This window comes from Psammomys obesus, unplaced genomic scaffold (assembly GCF_907164565.1).
Source record: "Psammomys obesus unplaced genomic scaffold, mPsaObe1.curated_primary_1811, whole genome shotgun sequence".
NCBI lineage: Eukaryota > Metazoa > Chordata > Mammalia > Rodentia > Muridae > Psammomys > Psammomys obesus.
Genome location: NW_026596152.1, coordinates 5,394,155 through 5,411,113, shown reverse-complemented (window position 1 = coordinate 5,411,113; position 16,959 = coordinate 5,394,155). Strand labels below are relative to the sequence as shown.

Genomic DNA, 16,959 nt, shown 5'->3' with positions numbered 1-16,959 from the left:
TAGATGCCAAGCATGTATGACTTTAAGTACGTGTAAGTGGGTATGGTGGCACATACCTTTAATGCTAGCACTCGGGAGGCAGAGGCAGGCAGATCTCTGAGCTCAAGTCTAGTCTATACAGGTCATCTAAAGACAGATGATGAGACTGTCTAAAATAAACTGTCTGCTTGAGGAAGAATGGGTAGACAGTGCTTACTAAAGGCAGAAGGATATTGTTTTGCTGAATTGGGGATGGCGTGAGATGGAGACACTGAGAAGACACCAGCTGGGTTTAATGTCTGATGTCAGTTCTTCCTTTTAGCAGTGAAGCATGGGAGAAGGGTAGCCCAGAGCCCTCTTTATTGTGTTGCTTGTCCTATAGGACAAGTTTGTTAGACCAGTCAAGATAGGTTTCTGAGGAAAGGGTGCTGGCAGCCTAATAGAAGAGACTGAAAATGAGGCAGAGGTCTACACAACCCTGCCTGGCATGGCTGGGATGTGTTTTCCAAGGGTCTCTGCTAAAATCCTCATCTCTGGTCTGTAGCCCTCTGGGGAGATGATGGCACCATTAGGAGCTGGTTCTTTCTAGGACAAGCTGGGATGCTAGGTTACCAGTGGCATGCCTTAGAAGAAGCTTTTGGGACCCCTCCTCTTCCCTTCTCTGGGCTTCCTCTGCTGTGAACTTTTAATGTACTGACATCCAAGGGCAACGGGGCCAAGCAACAGTTTATTATCCACAATAATCCCCCCTCCACCTCAGTTAACTGTCTCTGGCATTCAGTTACACTAGCAGAGATCTGACTACCACAGCTGTGCCTTTCAGTGCTCAGCTCTGGACCGCAGGTGGGCAGAGGAGGCGGGGATAAGGACTGTCATCTTGGCTGAAAGGTTCACTGGAGAACAAACTGACAGAGGACAGGGGGCTTCGCTATGAAGGGATACAACCTTGCTGCCTACAAAACGGTTCATAAGTTACGGAGAACCCTTAATGAGCTTCAGGCATCTGGCCAGTTCTGCTTTAGAATATTTTGCACTTGCAGAGTTAGCTCAAACACTCTGGCATAGTGTAGATAAAGAGGCAAGGAAAAGGCTTAGTCAGGATTCCTCTGTGGCAGAAAAGTGGATCCAGGCATGCCACTACTCTAAAGATTTATTTTTCATATGTATGTGCTTCTGTCTGTGTGTAGCACTTAAGGGAGCCTATGGAGGCCGGAAGAGGGCACTGAATCCTGTGGAACAGGAGTTAAGGGTGGTTGTGAGCCAGCCAACCACGCTGAGAATTGAACTCACGACTTTTGGAAATGCAGTAAGTGCTCTTAACTGTCATTATCCCTCTAGCCCCAGTGTACTGCTCTGCTATCTTACAAATGTGTGTGTGTGTGTGTGTGTGTGTGTGTGTGTGTGTGTGTGTCTATTACTCAAAAGCATGGTTGATCTTGAGACTCCCTGGTGACAGAGCTGGTAGACTGAGCTGGCTGCCAGCTGTATGTTCCCCTGGGACAGATCCCATTGGGACCTCAGTTTCTCTCCAGGGGATGATTGGACTCTGCACCAGCTACATTCCAAGACTGAGTGTTCCCAGAGACACAAGGGGAACCAACAGGGCTAGTCTCAGAAGTTCCAGAACATGCCTTTTGCCTCTCAGCCAAGAACACCACTATGGCCAGCTCAGATGCCACTGAAGGCCACTAATGCACCAGCACTAGCAAAAACAACTCAAGCGTCTGCTGCCATCTTTCCCACAATGCTATTCACTGGCAGCTTGCAGTATACTGGTTGTTTTAGGCTCCTGCAGCTACTATACAGACACTACAAAATTGGCACGTGCCAGACAAACACACACAATTCTGGAAACAGATTCTAGATTCTCTATCACTATTTTCCATTCCTCAGCAGCAGGGCTGTGGTCCCTTCAGGGGCTCTAGGAGACATGTATTCTATTTCTGTGTCAGCTAACCTTCAAATCTCAGCTCCACCTTCACAGCTCTAGTGAAATGAAGTTCCCTGTCTTCCTTCCATTAGGGACCACTGAGAAGCCAGCTCAACTTCCTACTCCAAAATCCTTACTCTAATCACTGCTGCAAAGACTGCCCCTCCCCCGAATAAAGTACTATATACAGGATGCAGAGTTGGACCCAATGTCTATGGGTGGCCATCATGATGAAAACCACAGCTCTGAACTCTTGACTCTGACCGGTGACTCACTGAAGGCATTCTGTTTACAGCATTATGAATCAGAAAGGCTTCATGACCAGACCTGTGAAAAACAGTCGGCCTTTAGAAGCCACTGGCCCAAAGGATGCTCTTGACACTGATGGGAGACTTCCTACTTCTGCCCAATTTTATCCAGCTTATCTAACCCAGTTTTTCTTTCTGATGTTTTAGGAAAATGTTTACATTTTCTTTTTATCTTGGGCAAAAACCTTCAATATCTATTTAATGTGTCAACATTTCAATGGGCAACTTAAAGACTTTAACATTTTTCTCAAGATATCTTAAAAGCTCAGAAATGGAGACAGATATCAAGAATTAGTGAACACTGCTGGTACTCAATAGATATACAATGTTTTCCTCTTTCTTTCAAAATTCAGAACTGCCCACCATCATACCAAGAAATCTGTTACTGGGCAATTTCATTTCTGTCTGAACATCAGAGTGTACTTAGAAACCATGCAGGCTGTGGCATCATTAGATGACATAATCTCCTAGACAGTCATACATGTGAGTTGCCATTGCCCAGATGTTACCATGTGGTACATGGCTTTCTACTATGCCCTGTGAGACAGCGATTTAAGGGCTAGCTTAAACTATGTTTTCCGCTTTGTATTCTGTGGAATGCAAATTTAAAAACACACACACAATATATTTTACTTCTCGTATTGCAGTTTGCAGTATACATAGACTCATAGGGTAGACAGTGTAAATATTATTTTGATTGTATGTGTGCAAATGTACACAGCACATGTGTGGAGGTCAGAGGACAACTTGTGAGAGTTAGCTCTCTCCTTCCACTATGTGGGGCCTGGGGATCAGGCTTGGAAGAAGTGCCTATACAAACGGAGCCTCCCACAGACCCCCACTTCAGATCGGCACAGCACACACAGTGGACAGTTCATTTCCAGTGTTCCGAAGCAACAGGACTTCACCAGAGAGGTGGCATCACCTTGAAATGCCATCGGACAAGCTTCTACCACACCTGTACACTGGCCAGCAGACCTGGAAGAGCCCAGTGAGGTGTTTGTGCTCTTGTGGCTCAGCCAGCACCAGCATCTACCCGTGAGGGCATCCTGACAGTTTGGCAAAGGGTCCCATGGGAACTCCTTAGAATGAGGTCAAAGAGCATCGTCCAATGTGTGCTCTCCAGTTTTCTGTCTCCCTCAGATTCTACCTTTGCTACTTTTTCTCTTCCACATTTGAGTACCTGAGAGTTTCTGTTTTCTATTTCCATGCTAGATAGTGAACAACGCACAAACATACTACATACGGGGAAAACCCATGCACCTCACACATTATCTCCGTGGAATAAGGTCACAAGCAGGGACAGTAAGCCACTGAAGATAACTGCCCCCTTCCCCCACATACACACACATCACAGGATGCAAGCTTTGGGCTCCTCTGCAATTTCAGTCCCCAGTGCCAACTCTCATACAGAAGGAAGAGGGACAGTTTGACTCTCACTATTCCACGGGTCCCCCAACCCCTTCTGGCATTTGCCTTTGGTTCCTGGAGGAAAGGGAAAGTTGGCTGCTTTAGTTCCTACCATCTGAGTTTCTGATACTCCAAAAGATGCTCCACATGCCCACCCTGATGGGATTGTATGGAAGTAGGTAAATCCTAATCACAGTCCACTTAATGGACTGGCTCGGCAGACCATGGTTGACCCACCCCTGTAGCAGGTGTACTGACCGCCTCCAGGGGCTGGCCTCCCATCTGTGCACAGTCTCTGATGTCACTGGGTGGCTGCTCACCATGACTCACTGGAGTGGATTATATAACCTGCTTATGCCTCTGTTGCTTACTGAGCAACCATATTGTGTAATCAGACATTCTGTAAACTGACTTAATAGGAGCATGGAGCTCCTCCGCACGCTCACACACTGAGCTGGGTATGTTTGAACTGCATTTAGGAAGGCAGACCCTGAAAACTCCCTGAAAGCGTGAATGATTAGGCCGCTTCTAGGACGGGGGTTTCTTCAGCCTCTCAGAGAAAGTTATTTGTCAGAGCTGCTGTGTTTGGGAAGAAGCCGCTCGAGAGGGCAGTCGAACAGGTCTACAGTGAAAGCAAAGCCAGTGAGAGGCAGGAATGGCCACACATTTATACACGTTGGGTTTTTGGAAATTCTATAGGCCTGAGAATTCTCCTCACATATGCAAAGCTTGAGCTGTGCCACTGGGCCACACTTGTGGCTACAGATCAGCGAACCCTGAGTCAAGATAAAGAGCTTAAGGGCCTGTGTTGTGGCTCAGCTGCCAGAGGCTTTATCTAGCATGCGCAAAACCCCGAGTTCAATCCCCAGCACTGCTTAAAGCCATGTATGTGGATACACACAAACCTAGCATCCCAGTACTTGGGGATGTGGAAACAGGAGGATTAGAAGTTTAAGGTTATCCCTGCCTATCCTGGGCTAATATAAGACTATGTCTCAAAATAAATAAAACAATTAATAAATAAGGCTTAGGATTTTAAAAAAATTCGGTTCATTGACCAATATTTCTTTATTTGCTGAGAACTAATCATATTGATGTCGATCAGGTCAGCTGAGAAGGCTGTACTTACCTCTGGCCCAAAGGAAAGCAGGCCAAAGGAACCTGTCCCAGACAGCACAGATGAAAGCATCTAGAAACGAGGTCCTGATGGAGTTGCTACCAGCTATCTCAGGAGCCATAAGTACAGCCCTCCTGTCAATTCTGGTTTTCTTAAATACACCCTCCCCCAAGCCAACATGCCAACGCTGAAGAAGGGACCCTGGCTCATACCCATCCTTTTTGTAAAACTCCAGCATCATGTTGTCTGTGGCGACACTGAGGGGCCGGCGGGCCTGCTCTGGCTGACGCCGGTCAGCAGCATCCATGTCTGGGGAGGGCATTGAGCTGTAGTTGGCGTTGTGGTTCACATGGACTGGACTCCCATAACTGCCCGTGATGTTGAACTCTACCTCTGCAGGGAGAGAGGACCAGTGTATGTGACCTTGCGATGGATGACACACACCCTGGCTGGACAGGAGAGACACCTCGTGCTGCCTTTAGGAAACTTCACCTCACGGTCTACACCAGCTAATCTACTGGTATCAATTCAGCATACTGAGCAGCCACTGCAGAGACTGCTGACCTCTGAGCCACGAAGCTGGGATCCCGGCCTTAGTAACGTTTTGTCTTCACATGAGTTAGTGGCTATTGACAGCTAAAGGCCCATCCTCAACATTTACTGCACAATGTAAATAAAGGATCGGCGTGTTGTTGTTTTAGCAAATATTGCTACAACTGTTGTCTCCACACTATGATCGCCATAGAAGCATGCATGCATTGACGCTTCTATAGCTCCTAATGTTTTGTAAATTCCCTTGCAGGAGGCTGCCTCAAGTGCCTAATTTTGAACTAGGCACGAAAAAGCAATTCACTGCCCCAGAGCCCTGCTTTTATATGCTGAGGGACAACTCAACACCATTTAAGTCAGTGGGAGGGTAGCACCCAGGTGATGTCTGGGCCCTGAACTGAAGTACTCCGATGCCCCAACCCCACCTCCCTCCACACCCATCAGGCTCAGCCCCCTATGCATTTGGAAAGCAAGGAGCTACGGAACACTGCGTTGTGGATGAGTTTCCCACATCTTGTAGACGTGACGAAACCACAGTGTACTTGCTACGTCAGCAAAATCCACTGACAGGTTTAGCAGAGCGCATGGATGCCTGGGTGACGGACTTCTCGACGATAGCGATAGAGACTCTACCCCAGTGTCTGGTGCACTTACAGAGCTGAGTGCAGGAGGAGTGTGCACAAAGCCGTCCAGAGCCTGAGTGTGTATCCCCGGCTTCGCGGCTTCAAGCTCACACTGACCTTCCTGTCCCTACCCCTGCCCTTCTGTCCCCCATATGTGGGTGCTGAAGCGTACCCCCAGGGAAGAACCAGTCTGCGTGCTGGATGATGGGTTCAATGATGCCGACGATCTGCAGTGAAACTGTAGTCATCATCTCCGTGATGTTCCTGCAAGTGGAGTAGGGGTTAGCGGCTGAGGCAGGGAGATGGCCCCACAGTCATCTGGGCATTAAGCTTGAGGAAGAACCCTGGCCTGGAATTGTGCAGGACCAGGTCTATCAGCTGCTTCCCAGAAGCTTTGTGAACAAGATCACCCCTGGTTACCACACAGTACCCGTAAGTGCTTTCTCAGCACAGGGGAGCATGTCCGCTTTTCAACTCTGCTGCATCTTGCAGACAGGCCTTCACCCTTTCAAGTCCAAATGTGAGGACTTCTTATGAAGGCCTCCAGAGGGCCCAACAGAGCTTGCTTTGCTTGGTGCCATCATGTCCCTTTCCCTCCTCTGTCACCCTCCACAGTGATTTAGGTTAGTCACAGAAGACCTTACTCAGACCTGTAACTCTGAGCCTGTCAGTGAGGAAGACGTATAGGAGGTTCCTCCTGACCACAAGAAGGAGTAGGCCACAAGAGAAATTAACAGGCTGAGATGATTCAGGCTTAGGCCTCTTGTGCTGCAAGCCCATGCCTGGCACCCTGTGGGGGGGAGGGGGAGGCTCTCCTTCCTGTACTCACCCCTCTGATTGTGGCCATAGAAGGTTGGGTCCCAGGACAATTGCCATATTACTGGGTGTCATCTTGTTTACATCCTGATATTCAGACAGTTTGGATAAAAATTTGATCAAGTATCTGAAAGGCAATGAGAAGAGCCCGTTTTAACCAGGGCTCAACAGCAGCCATAGTCCTGCAGGACTGAATAGAAACCCCACTCGTGTAGAGTGTTCCTGATAAGGAAATTCAGGGACCCAGCAGCCTCTAACTCCCACATCAGGAAATGTGAGCTCTAGATCTCTTTCCCCAAGCAGAGAGGCCCAGAACTCCACCACCTAGAGCCTCACAAACGAACAACTGGTAAAAAGCTCCATCTGTCCTTGTACAGGTACAGGATGGTCAAGGTGTATCTCTCACTGCACCCTGTCACCTCTCATCTGCTCTGTGTAACCACAGTGACCATGACTATCCATAGACTCGGGCTTCATGGAAAGAGCCAATGAAGATAGAACATGACTCAGCAATTCCATTGCTAGAAATTTACCCTAAGAAATACGCCCATGCACAAGCTGCTAGAAAAGACACCCAGAGAGGCATCGTTCATAGTATCCACAGAGCCGAGACCATGCAGATGCTCTTCAAGGAGTGGATGGGTTTATGTAGAATGTTATAAAGGTGTAATAAAAGGAAAGATGATCTGACGCTTGCTGTCATGTGGGTGAGCCCTGGAAATATGGCAGTCAAAAGGAGATAGGCACAGAAGACCGCCTCTGTAGTTTCACCTCATCACGTGAAATATCCAGAAGAGGAAAGGGCAAGGAAGGAGATGGGTAGCTGCTGAGCTGGGCTGGGGCTGGTGAGGAATGGCTCTGGTGGAAACTGGGTTTCTTTTGGGGGTGATAAAAATGCCACACATCCAGACATTATCAGCAGGTGCACAACTCTGTGAGTGAAGGCTAAATCCCAACTGTCACCGTTAAAAAGACAACAGTGTTGTGCAAATTATATCTCAATAATGTTAGTGTTTAAGACGAGGACGAAGAAGCTGAGCACAAGGTAAACACCCCTAAAAACAGCGTGAGCAGGCCACACTGAGAATATCCCTGTCCTCTCTAGAGACCCCGGGGCTGTGTTTTCTTCTGGACTCCTAGCTGTCATTCTAACCCTTGGGTCACAACAAACAAAGTTCCTTGGGGGATTTTAACTCCTTTTCTGGCAGCCCAGCAGGCAGTGCACCAGCCTTGGGGATGGAGTGCTGTGGAGTTGTCACCATCTTTATTCCTGTACCAGCTCTACCCATAGCCTCTCCTGATTACCCTCCAAGAAGCATTCTAGGACTGGACCAGGGTGTGGGATCTCTGAGAACAGTTGACCTGGATCCTTGCCAGTGGCCGAGGGTTGAGGTTACCAATGTAGAGTGAGCTGTACCTATGTGACTTGTATCAGGACACCTTTAAACACAGATTTTAACAAAATGTGCCTACAGTTTACGTTTGTATATTGATATACTATGCACTGTATCCACATTGGTAGGCAACCTTCATGACCATCTACCTTTTGCCAGGACCATTTGTCCGTCTCATATCAAGACTCCTGTATTCTCCACTGCCTAGCCCTGGTCACCAACTACCTTCAGTACCTGTGACTCCAACTACTCCCAGCGCCTCATACACATGGAGACAAATCTTTTAGTCCATGTTGCTGTAAGAACAATAATCCCACTGTATGTGCACACCATACTGGATTTACCCATTTATCTGCCTGGGGACACTTGGGTTATTTTTACTCTTGGCTACTGTGAATCTCACTGCTGTGAATGCGGGTGCACAAATCTCCAGTCCCCACTTTCCATTCCTCTGGGCATACGCTCTGAAGCGGAGCTGCCACATCATATGGTGATTCAGAGCTTAGTGCTTTGAGCAGCAGCCATACCACCGCTCTAGGGACTTTGAGCAGGGAAACTGGAATCATCAGGCAGATGGAAGCAGAAGCGGAAGCTGAGAAATCTGCATCCTAAGAAACAGGGAGGAGAGGAAGCAAGCAAGGGAGAAATGGGCAAGGCAAGGAACAGAAGCCAAGGGCCTATGGGGAAGGGCCTGCTGCAGAGAGGCAGCAGGGAGCTACATGGCTCCCAGAAAAGATGGATGGTGGAATTCTCCCCCTCACTGCCCTGCCTGTGACTGGCTCAAGGTCATATTTGCCTCCTTCGGCCCCACAGCAGGTGAGCCTCTCCTAGAAGTCTACGGATCTCAGACACTGTAAGATGGCACACAGCACTCCTTGTTCTTCACAAACTGAAAAACAAACATCAGAATTAGCCAATGGCTGTTGGGTAGCCCCTGGTGACATGTGGCTTCTGTCCCTTGGCAGCAAAACTTAGCACCATGCCTCTGCCTTAGCTCATAGGCTGTTGAAGACAGGTACTGCATGCTAACAGTGCCTTGGGGCCCACGGGGTGCCTGTGCATGCTAGTCTCCATGGCCTTTATCCAGGGAACTGGGGAGCTGGGCTCACATAAACCCAGTCCACTTTCCCCAACTTACCGGATGTTGTTATGGTTGGCCTTGGGCAACTTCTCACAAGCATTCCAGAGAGCCTGAAGTCTCTTCTCTTGTTCCTGAATACTGGGAAACAGACAGGAAAAGCCATGGGTCGAACACAAATTGATGCAACACTGTTCCTTGTAATCAGTCATTATCATAGACACTGGAGGCAATCACTGCAAGTTATTACAATTAAATACCCATGGCAGTTATCACTCTCCCTTCTATGTTCTCCTTAAGTCCTGTGCTACTCCATTTTAACAAAACTTGATCTGCCTGGATCACAGGTCTTGGGCGGACAGTGAGGTCAAGAAGCTAGACAGCTGTGGAGCTAGGCTTTGGGGCTGTTGGGAAACACAGGATAGCAGCTGGGGCAGCCTGACTGCTGCACACTGCAACATACAGATCGGCTCAACAGACATTACTCATATTAAACTCCTCCATATCGGGCAGAAACCAAATGTTCAACGGATAACTTAAGATAAGTTATTCAGGCATAAATAAACCAACCTTTCAAAACCTCACTTCAGGAAGTGGAACACAGTGCTTCCATTAGCAGGAAGGTTTTCCGTTACATGTAACAGTTTACTCTATGGGTTTACTACTAATCTCATAGAATTAGAAACATTATTTATAGGACCAAGTTTTATAGAACTCTTCATCCAGGCCTACATGGTAAGAAAAGTTTGACGCCAAAAGAATCTTTTCTGCGTTACATCTAAAGAGTAAACAGCAGCAGGGTGCGGTCCACACCTAAGGTATGGCCATCACCTTTTCACGTCATTGCTGGGTGCCCCTAGGGTCCTCCTACTGACCTTGACCAATGTGGGTCTTGACTGGGAGGCTTTAAAGCAGCCTTTCTGCTCGCTGGCCAGCCAACTCTGACCTCTATAAGCAACAGCTGCCTCACAGAGCTGGCGTGAACAGTCTGAACCGGAACGAGACCCAAGTGCCCGGCCCTCTGCTGCTTTATGCAAGGTTCTCAGCCGACATGAAATGCTGGCATTGCGGCTGCTACCACCACTACTGTCGCCCTGTCCCATGGGGAGCCACCTTGTGAGGCAACAGGCCCCACGTCCTCCCCCAGTCTTCAACTTCTCTTAAGGTACAGTCTGTGGGAGGCTGCTTCTTTGTAGGCTCGGTAGGACAGACCGCACTGTAATGGGGCCGGGCTAATAGCCAGCCACACAATCAAAGCAAACTAGGAAAACTGGGACTCGTTTCCTAAAACAGCAGTCATGCGGGAACCAGTTCTAGAAAGCCAGTACTCCTAAGCCGGCAGCATCACCCCCTTAAAACCACCACTTTTTCTTGGGCTTTCCTTCTATGAAGCCAACCCCTCCCACCTAATTCACTGGAAGAACTCAGTCTGCTTTGTGGAATCAAGTCCTGCTCAGTTACAAAGAGGAAAATGAGAGCTTTTGGGTTTTTAAGTTGAATTTGTCTTTTGACAAAGGGCAGATGATTCCTGACCTTTTGAGGAATGTAAGTCAACAGATATATTATTAGAATGAGTCTCTCTGTGCCCAGAGCTGCGCTGTGGGCTGGGAAGAAGCCCTCAGAGTAGTTCCTAACCTATCAGCTATCAGTGAACCTAGACAGCATGCTCTTCTGGCTCAGAAGCCACAGGGCAGAGGGAGTCAGGCTGCTAGGGGCAGCTTCTCTGAGGAGCTGACATTTAAGGGGTGGCAGAGGGTATCCATGAGGCAGAGGTCTCAGAGAACAGCCTTCCAGAGGAATCAGTCTGCGTACCTGCCCTGAGGATAGTCTCCTGGCCTCTGACCCCTGCTCGCACTTGCCTCATCCTTGGTCTCTGTGTGCTCTACCAAGAAGGCACTGAGTTTACCAGGTTCCCACCTTGGTCTCAGGAAGTCTGCACTATCCTGATAAGCTCTCATTTAAAAATATATTTTATTTCTATTTACTATTTCATACATGTGTGTAATACATGCTAGTCACATCTATCTCAACTACCCATCCTGTCCCTCTGGAACCAGCATATTCCTCTCCCATCTCCACGGCTACTCTGTTTCATTAGTTTATAACGCACTGAGCTCTTAGTTCAGCCCACTGTAGTGCTGACTGTCTTGCTGGCTCAGTGTCATGAGGTCTCATAAAAGCAGCCATAACTGCAGTGAGTTTTGAGTCCAAGGGCCACACCACATCCGGAAGCCATACTTCAGAGGCTCCTCCCTAATATCCAGCTCTCACATCCTGCCTTCTCCTTCTTCCTTGATGTCCCCTGAGCTTTGTGGAGCAGGTTTGATACAGACACAGGTACCGCTTTCAAAAGGCGCTGATTTCCAGCCCCTTGATAAGTCTTTGTGAGTTTTTGCACTAAGTGTCTCCCACTGTGAAGAGAAGCTTTTCTGGTACTAGTTGAGACATGTAATTTGGCCTTTTCTCTTTCCTGGACCACCTTTCTCCTGGTGTCCTAAGTCCCACATTTGGCCATATCCTGCTGTATCATGCCAAAGTGCAATGTTCTGAGTCCAGCTGAGTGTCATCCTTCCTGAAACCTAGGCTCTTCACGGGGTCAAAGTCATCTTACTGGCAGCTTGGGGATTATGGAAACACAGAATCTCAAACAGTTCAGTCCAAATCTCTGCGAAGCAGGCACAGATCCTGCTATCTTTGGAAAGTGTACCAAGAGGCTCTGATGCTTCCAGGTGGTGGGGAACATCTCCACTGCAGAAAGTTATTTTCTTAGAGGATGAGACCCTGGAAGGCAGGCCCTATCATTCCCTGTGAATCTTCAGCAGTAGAAATGTTTATCATCCAAGGGCAGAAACATGGCCTTGTGTTTCCAGGGTTCAGTGTCTGGGAGTTATGAGGACCATGCCTTCCTTCTGGTGTACACCCACCTGTGAGCTGGGACCAGGGTGTCTGTCAGCATGCTCAGTGCCACCTTGGCTGTCCTCTCCTTCTCTAGTTTCTTATCAAAAGTTATCCTCTCCCTGCCCAGTAAAAACACAAGCCAGTTTGGGTCAAAGGATATGTGCTCGTTTCTCACTAGAGTCGCTGTCTTGTTCCACAAAGGCATGAAGTGCACTGCTCCATGCATGAGCTCCGGGACTGGGCTCATTGGATTTCCCACTCTCGGGTGTGAGCTGGGAAGTTGCTACCCCAACCCCACTCCACGCCTCGGCACCCTCATTTGCAAAGTGGGGGTAAACAGCCTAGCCCACCTCAGAGGGTTATAAAAATCAGATGGTTTAAAAATGATCATGAGCTTAGAACAGTGCATTCAACAGATGATAGCATTTATCAACAGCACCATGGAACTTGAGACCCCTCCTGCCCCCACCCCTTTAAGGTAAAACATACAGGCTGCATTTTCACCGTAGTATGACTTTGTTCTACTTTGGAAAGTAAACAGCACTAGGCAATTTGACTTGAGGCAACCTTCTCTAACTTGACCCATGTAAGCATGCCTTCACCCAGTTGAGCTGGGTGTCTTTGAGCTCCTAGTGTTTCAAGAAATGGAAGTCGAATGAGCAATGCTGATCTGAGGTGAGGAGTATGCTAATGCCGGCCCTGGCTTGACCACTGAGCAGTACACCTCACGATGCCACGTCACATCACACCCTAAAACCTTACAGGTCCATCCAAGTGCTGGCGATTGACAGATGGTGACCATCTGCCACAGCCTCTGGCGTTCTTCCTGAGAAGCTAACTGTATGGCCAGGACCCGTGGCCAGGGAGTACCAGAAATCATCTCCATCCAGACACCTTTGCTCCCAACCTGCTCTCAGAAAAGCTTCTCCTCTACGTCTGTTCTACCTGCATCATCTCTATCCTGGTCCCCACCATCCTGGCTCTGGTGCCAATTCTCCTGCCCCATGTTGTCTATCTCCTCACTATGGTTGTTTGTATTTTCTTAAGATAGCTATCAACCTACAGAGAACGCACTCTAATGAAGCCCACAAGAACAAGGGAAGAACGTACAGGTCAAGAGTTACAAAGGCAAGCTGCACCGAGGAGCCGCCATCTGTGGCTTGCCTGGCCTGTGGGCTGCATTGGCTGCTGGCCTGATAATCCTGTTCCCTCAGCCCAATCCTTGGGGGCACGGATCACACCCACTACCCACATGCTATGCCTTAGCCTGATTAATTCATTGTTGCCAAAATATCCCTGTAACCGCTATGGGAAAAACCCAAGGCTACTTTTGTCTTGCTCCTTTGCCAAAAGAAATCACTACCATTGCCTAGTTGGGCCTTTCTAGAACCTTCTTTGATGTGAACAGATAGGGGCACTTCGAGAATTCCATTTCACTGAGTGTTGGGTGTTTATCTTTTCAGGAAAGGAAAAGGGAAAATGGTGTAATTACATAATAATCTCAAAAAGTGAAAGAAATAGTGTATAGAGAGCTCCTTAACTTGCCTACATCATTTAACAACAGAGCTAGCTTTCCTAGTAGCCAGAGTGGCTCTATCAACTTCTTAATTGCCCCAGAACATGGGGCAAAGCCTCCGTCCTTCCTCAATGTGTCATCAGTACGTTTCCAAACATTTGGGTAACATTTGCCAACAGTCCTTCCTAATGGAAAGCAAGAAGGGCAGCTGCTTGCTGGCAGATCACAAGCTCTGACACTTCAGTGAACCTACAAACAATTTACATGGCATTAGGTATTGTAAGTAATTCATGGATGGCTTAAAGTACGCATAAGCTTCTTGAAAATGCTATGCTGGTGGCTTTGTATAAGAAACCTAAGCATCCAATGGTCCACAGATGCTGAGGGATGAGTATGGTCTCTATAATCCCAACCCACAGCACAATCCAACACAATGTACTCACTTCGAAGCCTGGATCCATTCATCATAGAGTTCAAAGGTCATAAGAGGCTCTGGCAACTCTCGGAGATAAGACTTCAAAGCCCCTGGGCATAAATACAGTAGCTGTTACAACACAGCAGGACAAACTGCATCAGCCTGCGTTACTCCACTTGGACATGATTTCTTGGCCAACACAAGATCAGTGTTTTCCCATGTAAACAATTAGTTGAGTATTATCTCACCTTCAGCTAGCTCTATAACTAAGGTAGTCTTTCTTCAATGATTAGAACACTCAGTCCTGAAAGAGGGTCCTAGGCAGACACCTGAGGCACTATATTTGGCACAGAGCCAAATGCTGCCCCTGCTGTCCCTTCCCCGGGAGGCCTAGCTCATCGGTGAAGGGTGCCCACCTGCAATGGCATGGGGGTCTGCCGAGTACTCCTGCACATCCACCACGCAGCAGTCCAGAGCAGCTTTCAGCTTCTTCAGCTTGGAGGCTGAGGGGGCTACCCGGAAGAGGCCCTACCAACAGGACGAAGGGGTTAGAGGATGGCCAGCAGCTCAAAGGAACAAGACTAAACCGGAGCGATGGAAAGCCTACCTGCTCTTCCCTCTACACCGCCCTCCCCCAGCATTCTGACTGCTGCCAGGTTCTGATGTCGCAGCTGCCTTCTTTCTGGGCATCTCCTCCAGACTCAGTAGTCCACCATGCTGTTTTTAGGGTCACTGCCAGTGGCCCCCTGAACTGACTTCGTAAGTATTGGGGATTTGAACCTTGGATTCTCAGGTGCCTGGTTCTATAATACTTAAAGTAAATCTTGGAGAATCTGCCTGTGAGCTTTCAGACATGAAGGTCCAATAACTTGGAAAAACAAATGTCTATGGCAATGGCTCTTAACCTTCCCTTTCACTCAGTTCCTCATGTTGTGGTGACCCCCCCCCAACTATATAATTATTTCTGTTGCTACTTCATAACTCTAATTTTGATGCTGCTAAATAATAATGTAAACCCATGTTTTCCAGCGGTCTTAGGCTATCCCTGTGAAAGGGTTGTTCGACCCCCCCCCCCAAAGGGGCTGTGATGGTTGGGAACCACTAGTCCATGTGCACAGCATGTGTGTGGCTGCACATACACTGGGGGGCACCAAATGAACCAGCTGGCATCTGTGTCTGGAGAAGAAGCGGCTGTGCTGGCGGCCTGCAGCGCTCCAGGCTCCATTCTTAACATCACTTTGGTATTACTAACACTTAGGCCCATGTGAGCAGCCTCAGATTATACAGTAAAACCAACGTGGACAGGGGTGTTTTGAAGAGAAGATGAATACAAGTCAAAGATGGGAAGGAAGGCCTAGGCCCAGGCCCAGGAGAGTGAAGTGTAGAGCCCTCTGGCTTTCTGAAATCCACTTTAGATGCCCCACAGACTGAAAAACAAGCTAGCAAGTTGACTCTCACTCCTCTTTGGTTTCACGGCAATTGAGAGTTCCAAGTTCCTTCTGAAGAAAACATTCCCAGTCTACAACAGAGTTTTTGAGCTGCTGGCATGGCCAAGTCCCTTCTCAGTGGAAGATGTGGTGATTTGAATGATAGATGCCCCCATATGCTTAAGCATTTGACTCTTGATCCCCAGTTGGTAGCACTGTTTGGGGGGTGGGTAGGAGGTGCAGCTTTGCTGGGGAATGACATCACTGGAGGCAGGCTCTGAAGCTTCATGACACTCAGAGTTTGCTAAGTTTGCTGTTAAGGATGTAAGCCTCAGCTTCCTGCCCCTGTCACAATGCCTGCCTCTCTGAGCTCTGCCTTTCCACCACGATGGACTCTGGACTTGGCCTGGAAGGTCAGTGAGCTCCAAGATGGGGACTGTGGCAGTTTAAATGAGAATGGCCTCCAGAAGCTCATACGTTTGAATACTTAGTTCCCAGCTAATAGAACTGTTTGGGAAGGATTAGAAGGCCTGACCTTGTTGGAGGAAATGTGTCACGGGGTGGGGAGGGGTGGCTTTGAGGTTTCATAAACTTCATGCCACTCCCAGTTAGCACTCTCTGCCTCCTGCTTGAGGGCCATGATGTGAGCTCAGCTGTTTCTGCCACCATGCCTTTGCTCCACCATCATGGACTCTAACTCTCTGAAAGTCTAAGCTCTATAATAAAGTCTTCTTTTATGAAGGGCCTTGGTCATGGTGTTTTGACACAGCAAGAGAAAAGGAACAAAGACAGGGACCAAAGTAATATCATAAGGAGAGGAGGGAGGGAGTAGTGTGGCAGGCAGTGAACACTGACAGTGGTTTTTGGAATTGTGCTTAATAGAAAACAAAACCTATGTGCTAGGAAAGGAATGGGAGGCTGCCGTGGGCTTCAAGGAGATATTCTTTTCCAGGCTGATAAAAATCTGCCATATTTGTCAGTAAAAGAAAGGAGGTGATGCAAAGTGGAGAAAAAAGGTAAAAGGTGGGGAAGTGGATCTAGCTAGAGGTAGAATGTCCCAGGAAGGGCAGAGACCAGAGAGGCAGGGATAAGACAGGGAACATCAGAGGCCAGTTCATCAACTGATACTAACTAGGTATCTGACAATGCTAAAATAGTGTTGTGGCTTACAACATATAATGAGACTATAGCAGATACAATCTGTTTCTAAATAGCTAAGGCAAGGATTAGGGGCAGCAGAGGTGGAGATGAACCAAGGAGGCTAGGGCCAAGACTTACTTTATCTTTGTGTAAGTTTTTCTATAATTAAAAGGAAAAAACAAGGCTGCATAGCAAGCACTATAACAGCTTGGCCTATACAGCAAGATTCTGCCTTTAAAAAAAAAAGTGAAGAGGAAAAAGAAGGAAAAGAAAGAAAGGAAATAAGGAAGGAAGGGGTAGAGATAGACAGGCAGATAGATAGATAGATAGATAGATAGATAGATAGATAGATAGATAGA

The 16,959-nt window shown here is 47.9% G+C and overlaps 1 protein-coding gene across 4 annotated transcripts in view; it reads right to left on the bottom strand.

The window, feature by feature from the left end:
- The window catches only part of Arhgap44 (Rho GTPase activating protein 44), a 153,553-nt gene that overhangs the window by 13,089 nt on the left and 123,505 nt on the right, over positions 1 to 16,959 (bottom strand). For all 4 annotated transcript variants that reach the window (XM_055594478.1, XM_055594479.1, XM_055594481.1 and 1 more), the window contains exons 11-16: positions 14,450 to 14,561; positions 14,062 to 14,143; positions 9,265 to 9,345; positions 6,746 to 6,859; positions 6,089 to 6,180; positions 4,957 to 5,137 (exon numbers count right to left, since the gene is read on the bottom strand). In XM_055594478.1, coding sequence (XP_055450453.1) covers positions 4,957 to 5,137; positions 6,089 to 6,180; positions 6,746 to 6,859; positions 9,265 to 9,345; positions 14,062 to 14,143; positions 14,450 to 14,561 — 662 coding nt within the window. The remainder of the gene's footprint in view (positions 1 to 4,956; positions 5,138 to 6,088; positions 6,181 to 6,745; positions 6,860 to 9,264; positions 9,346 to 14,061; positions 14,144 to 14,449; positions 14,562 to 16,959) is intronic.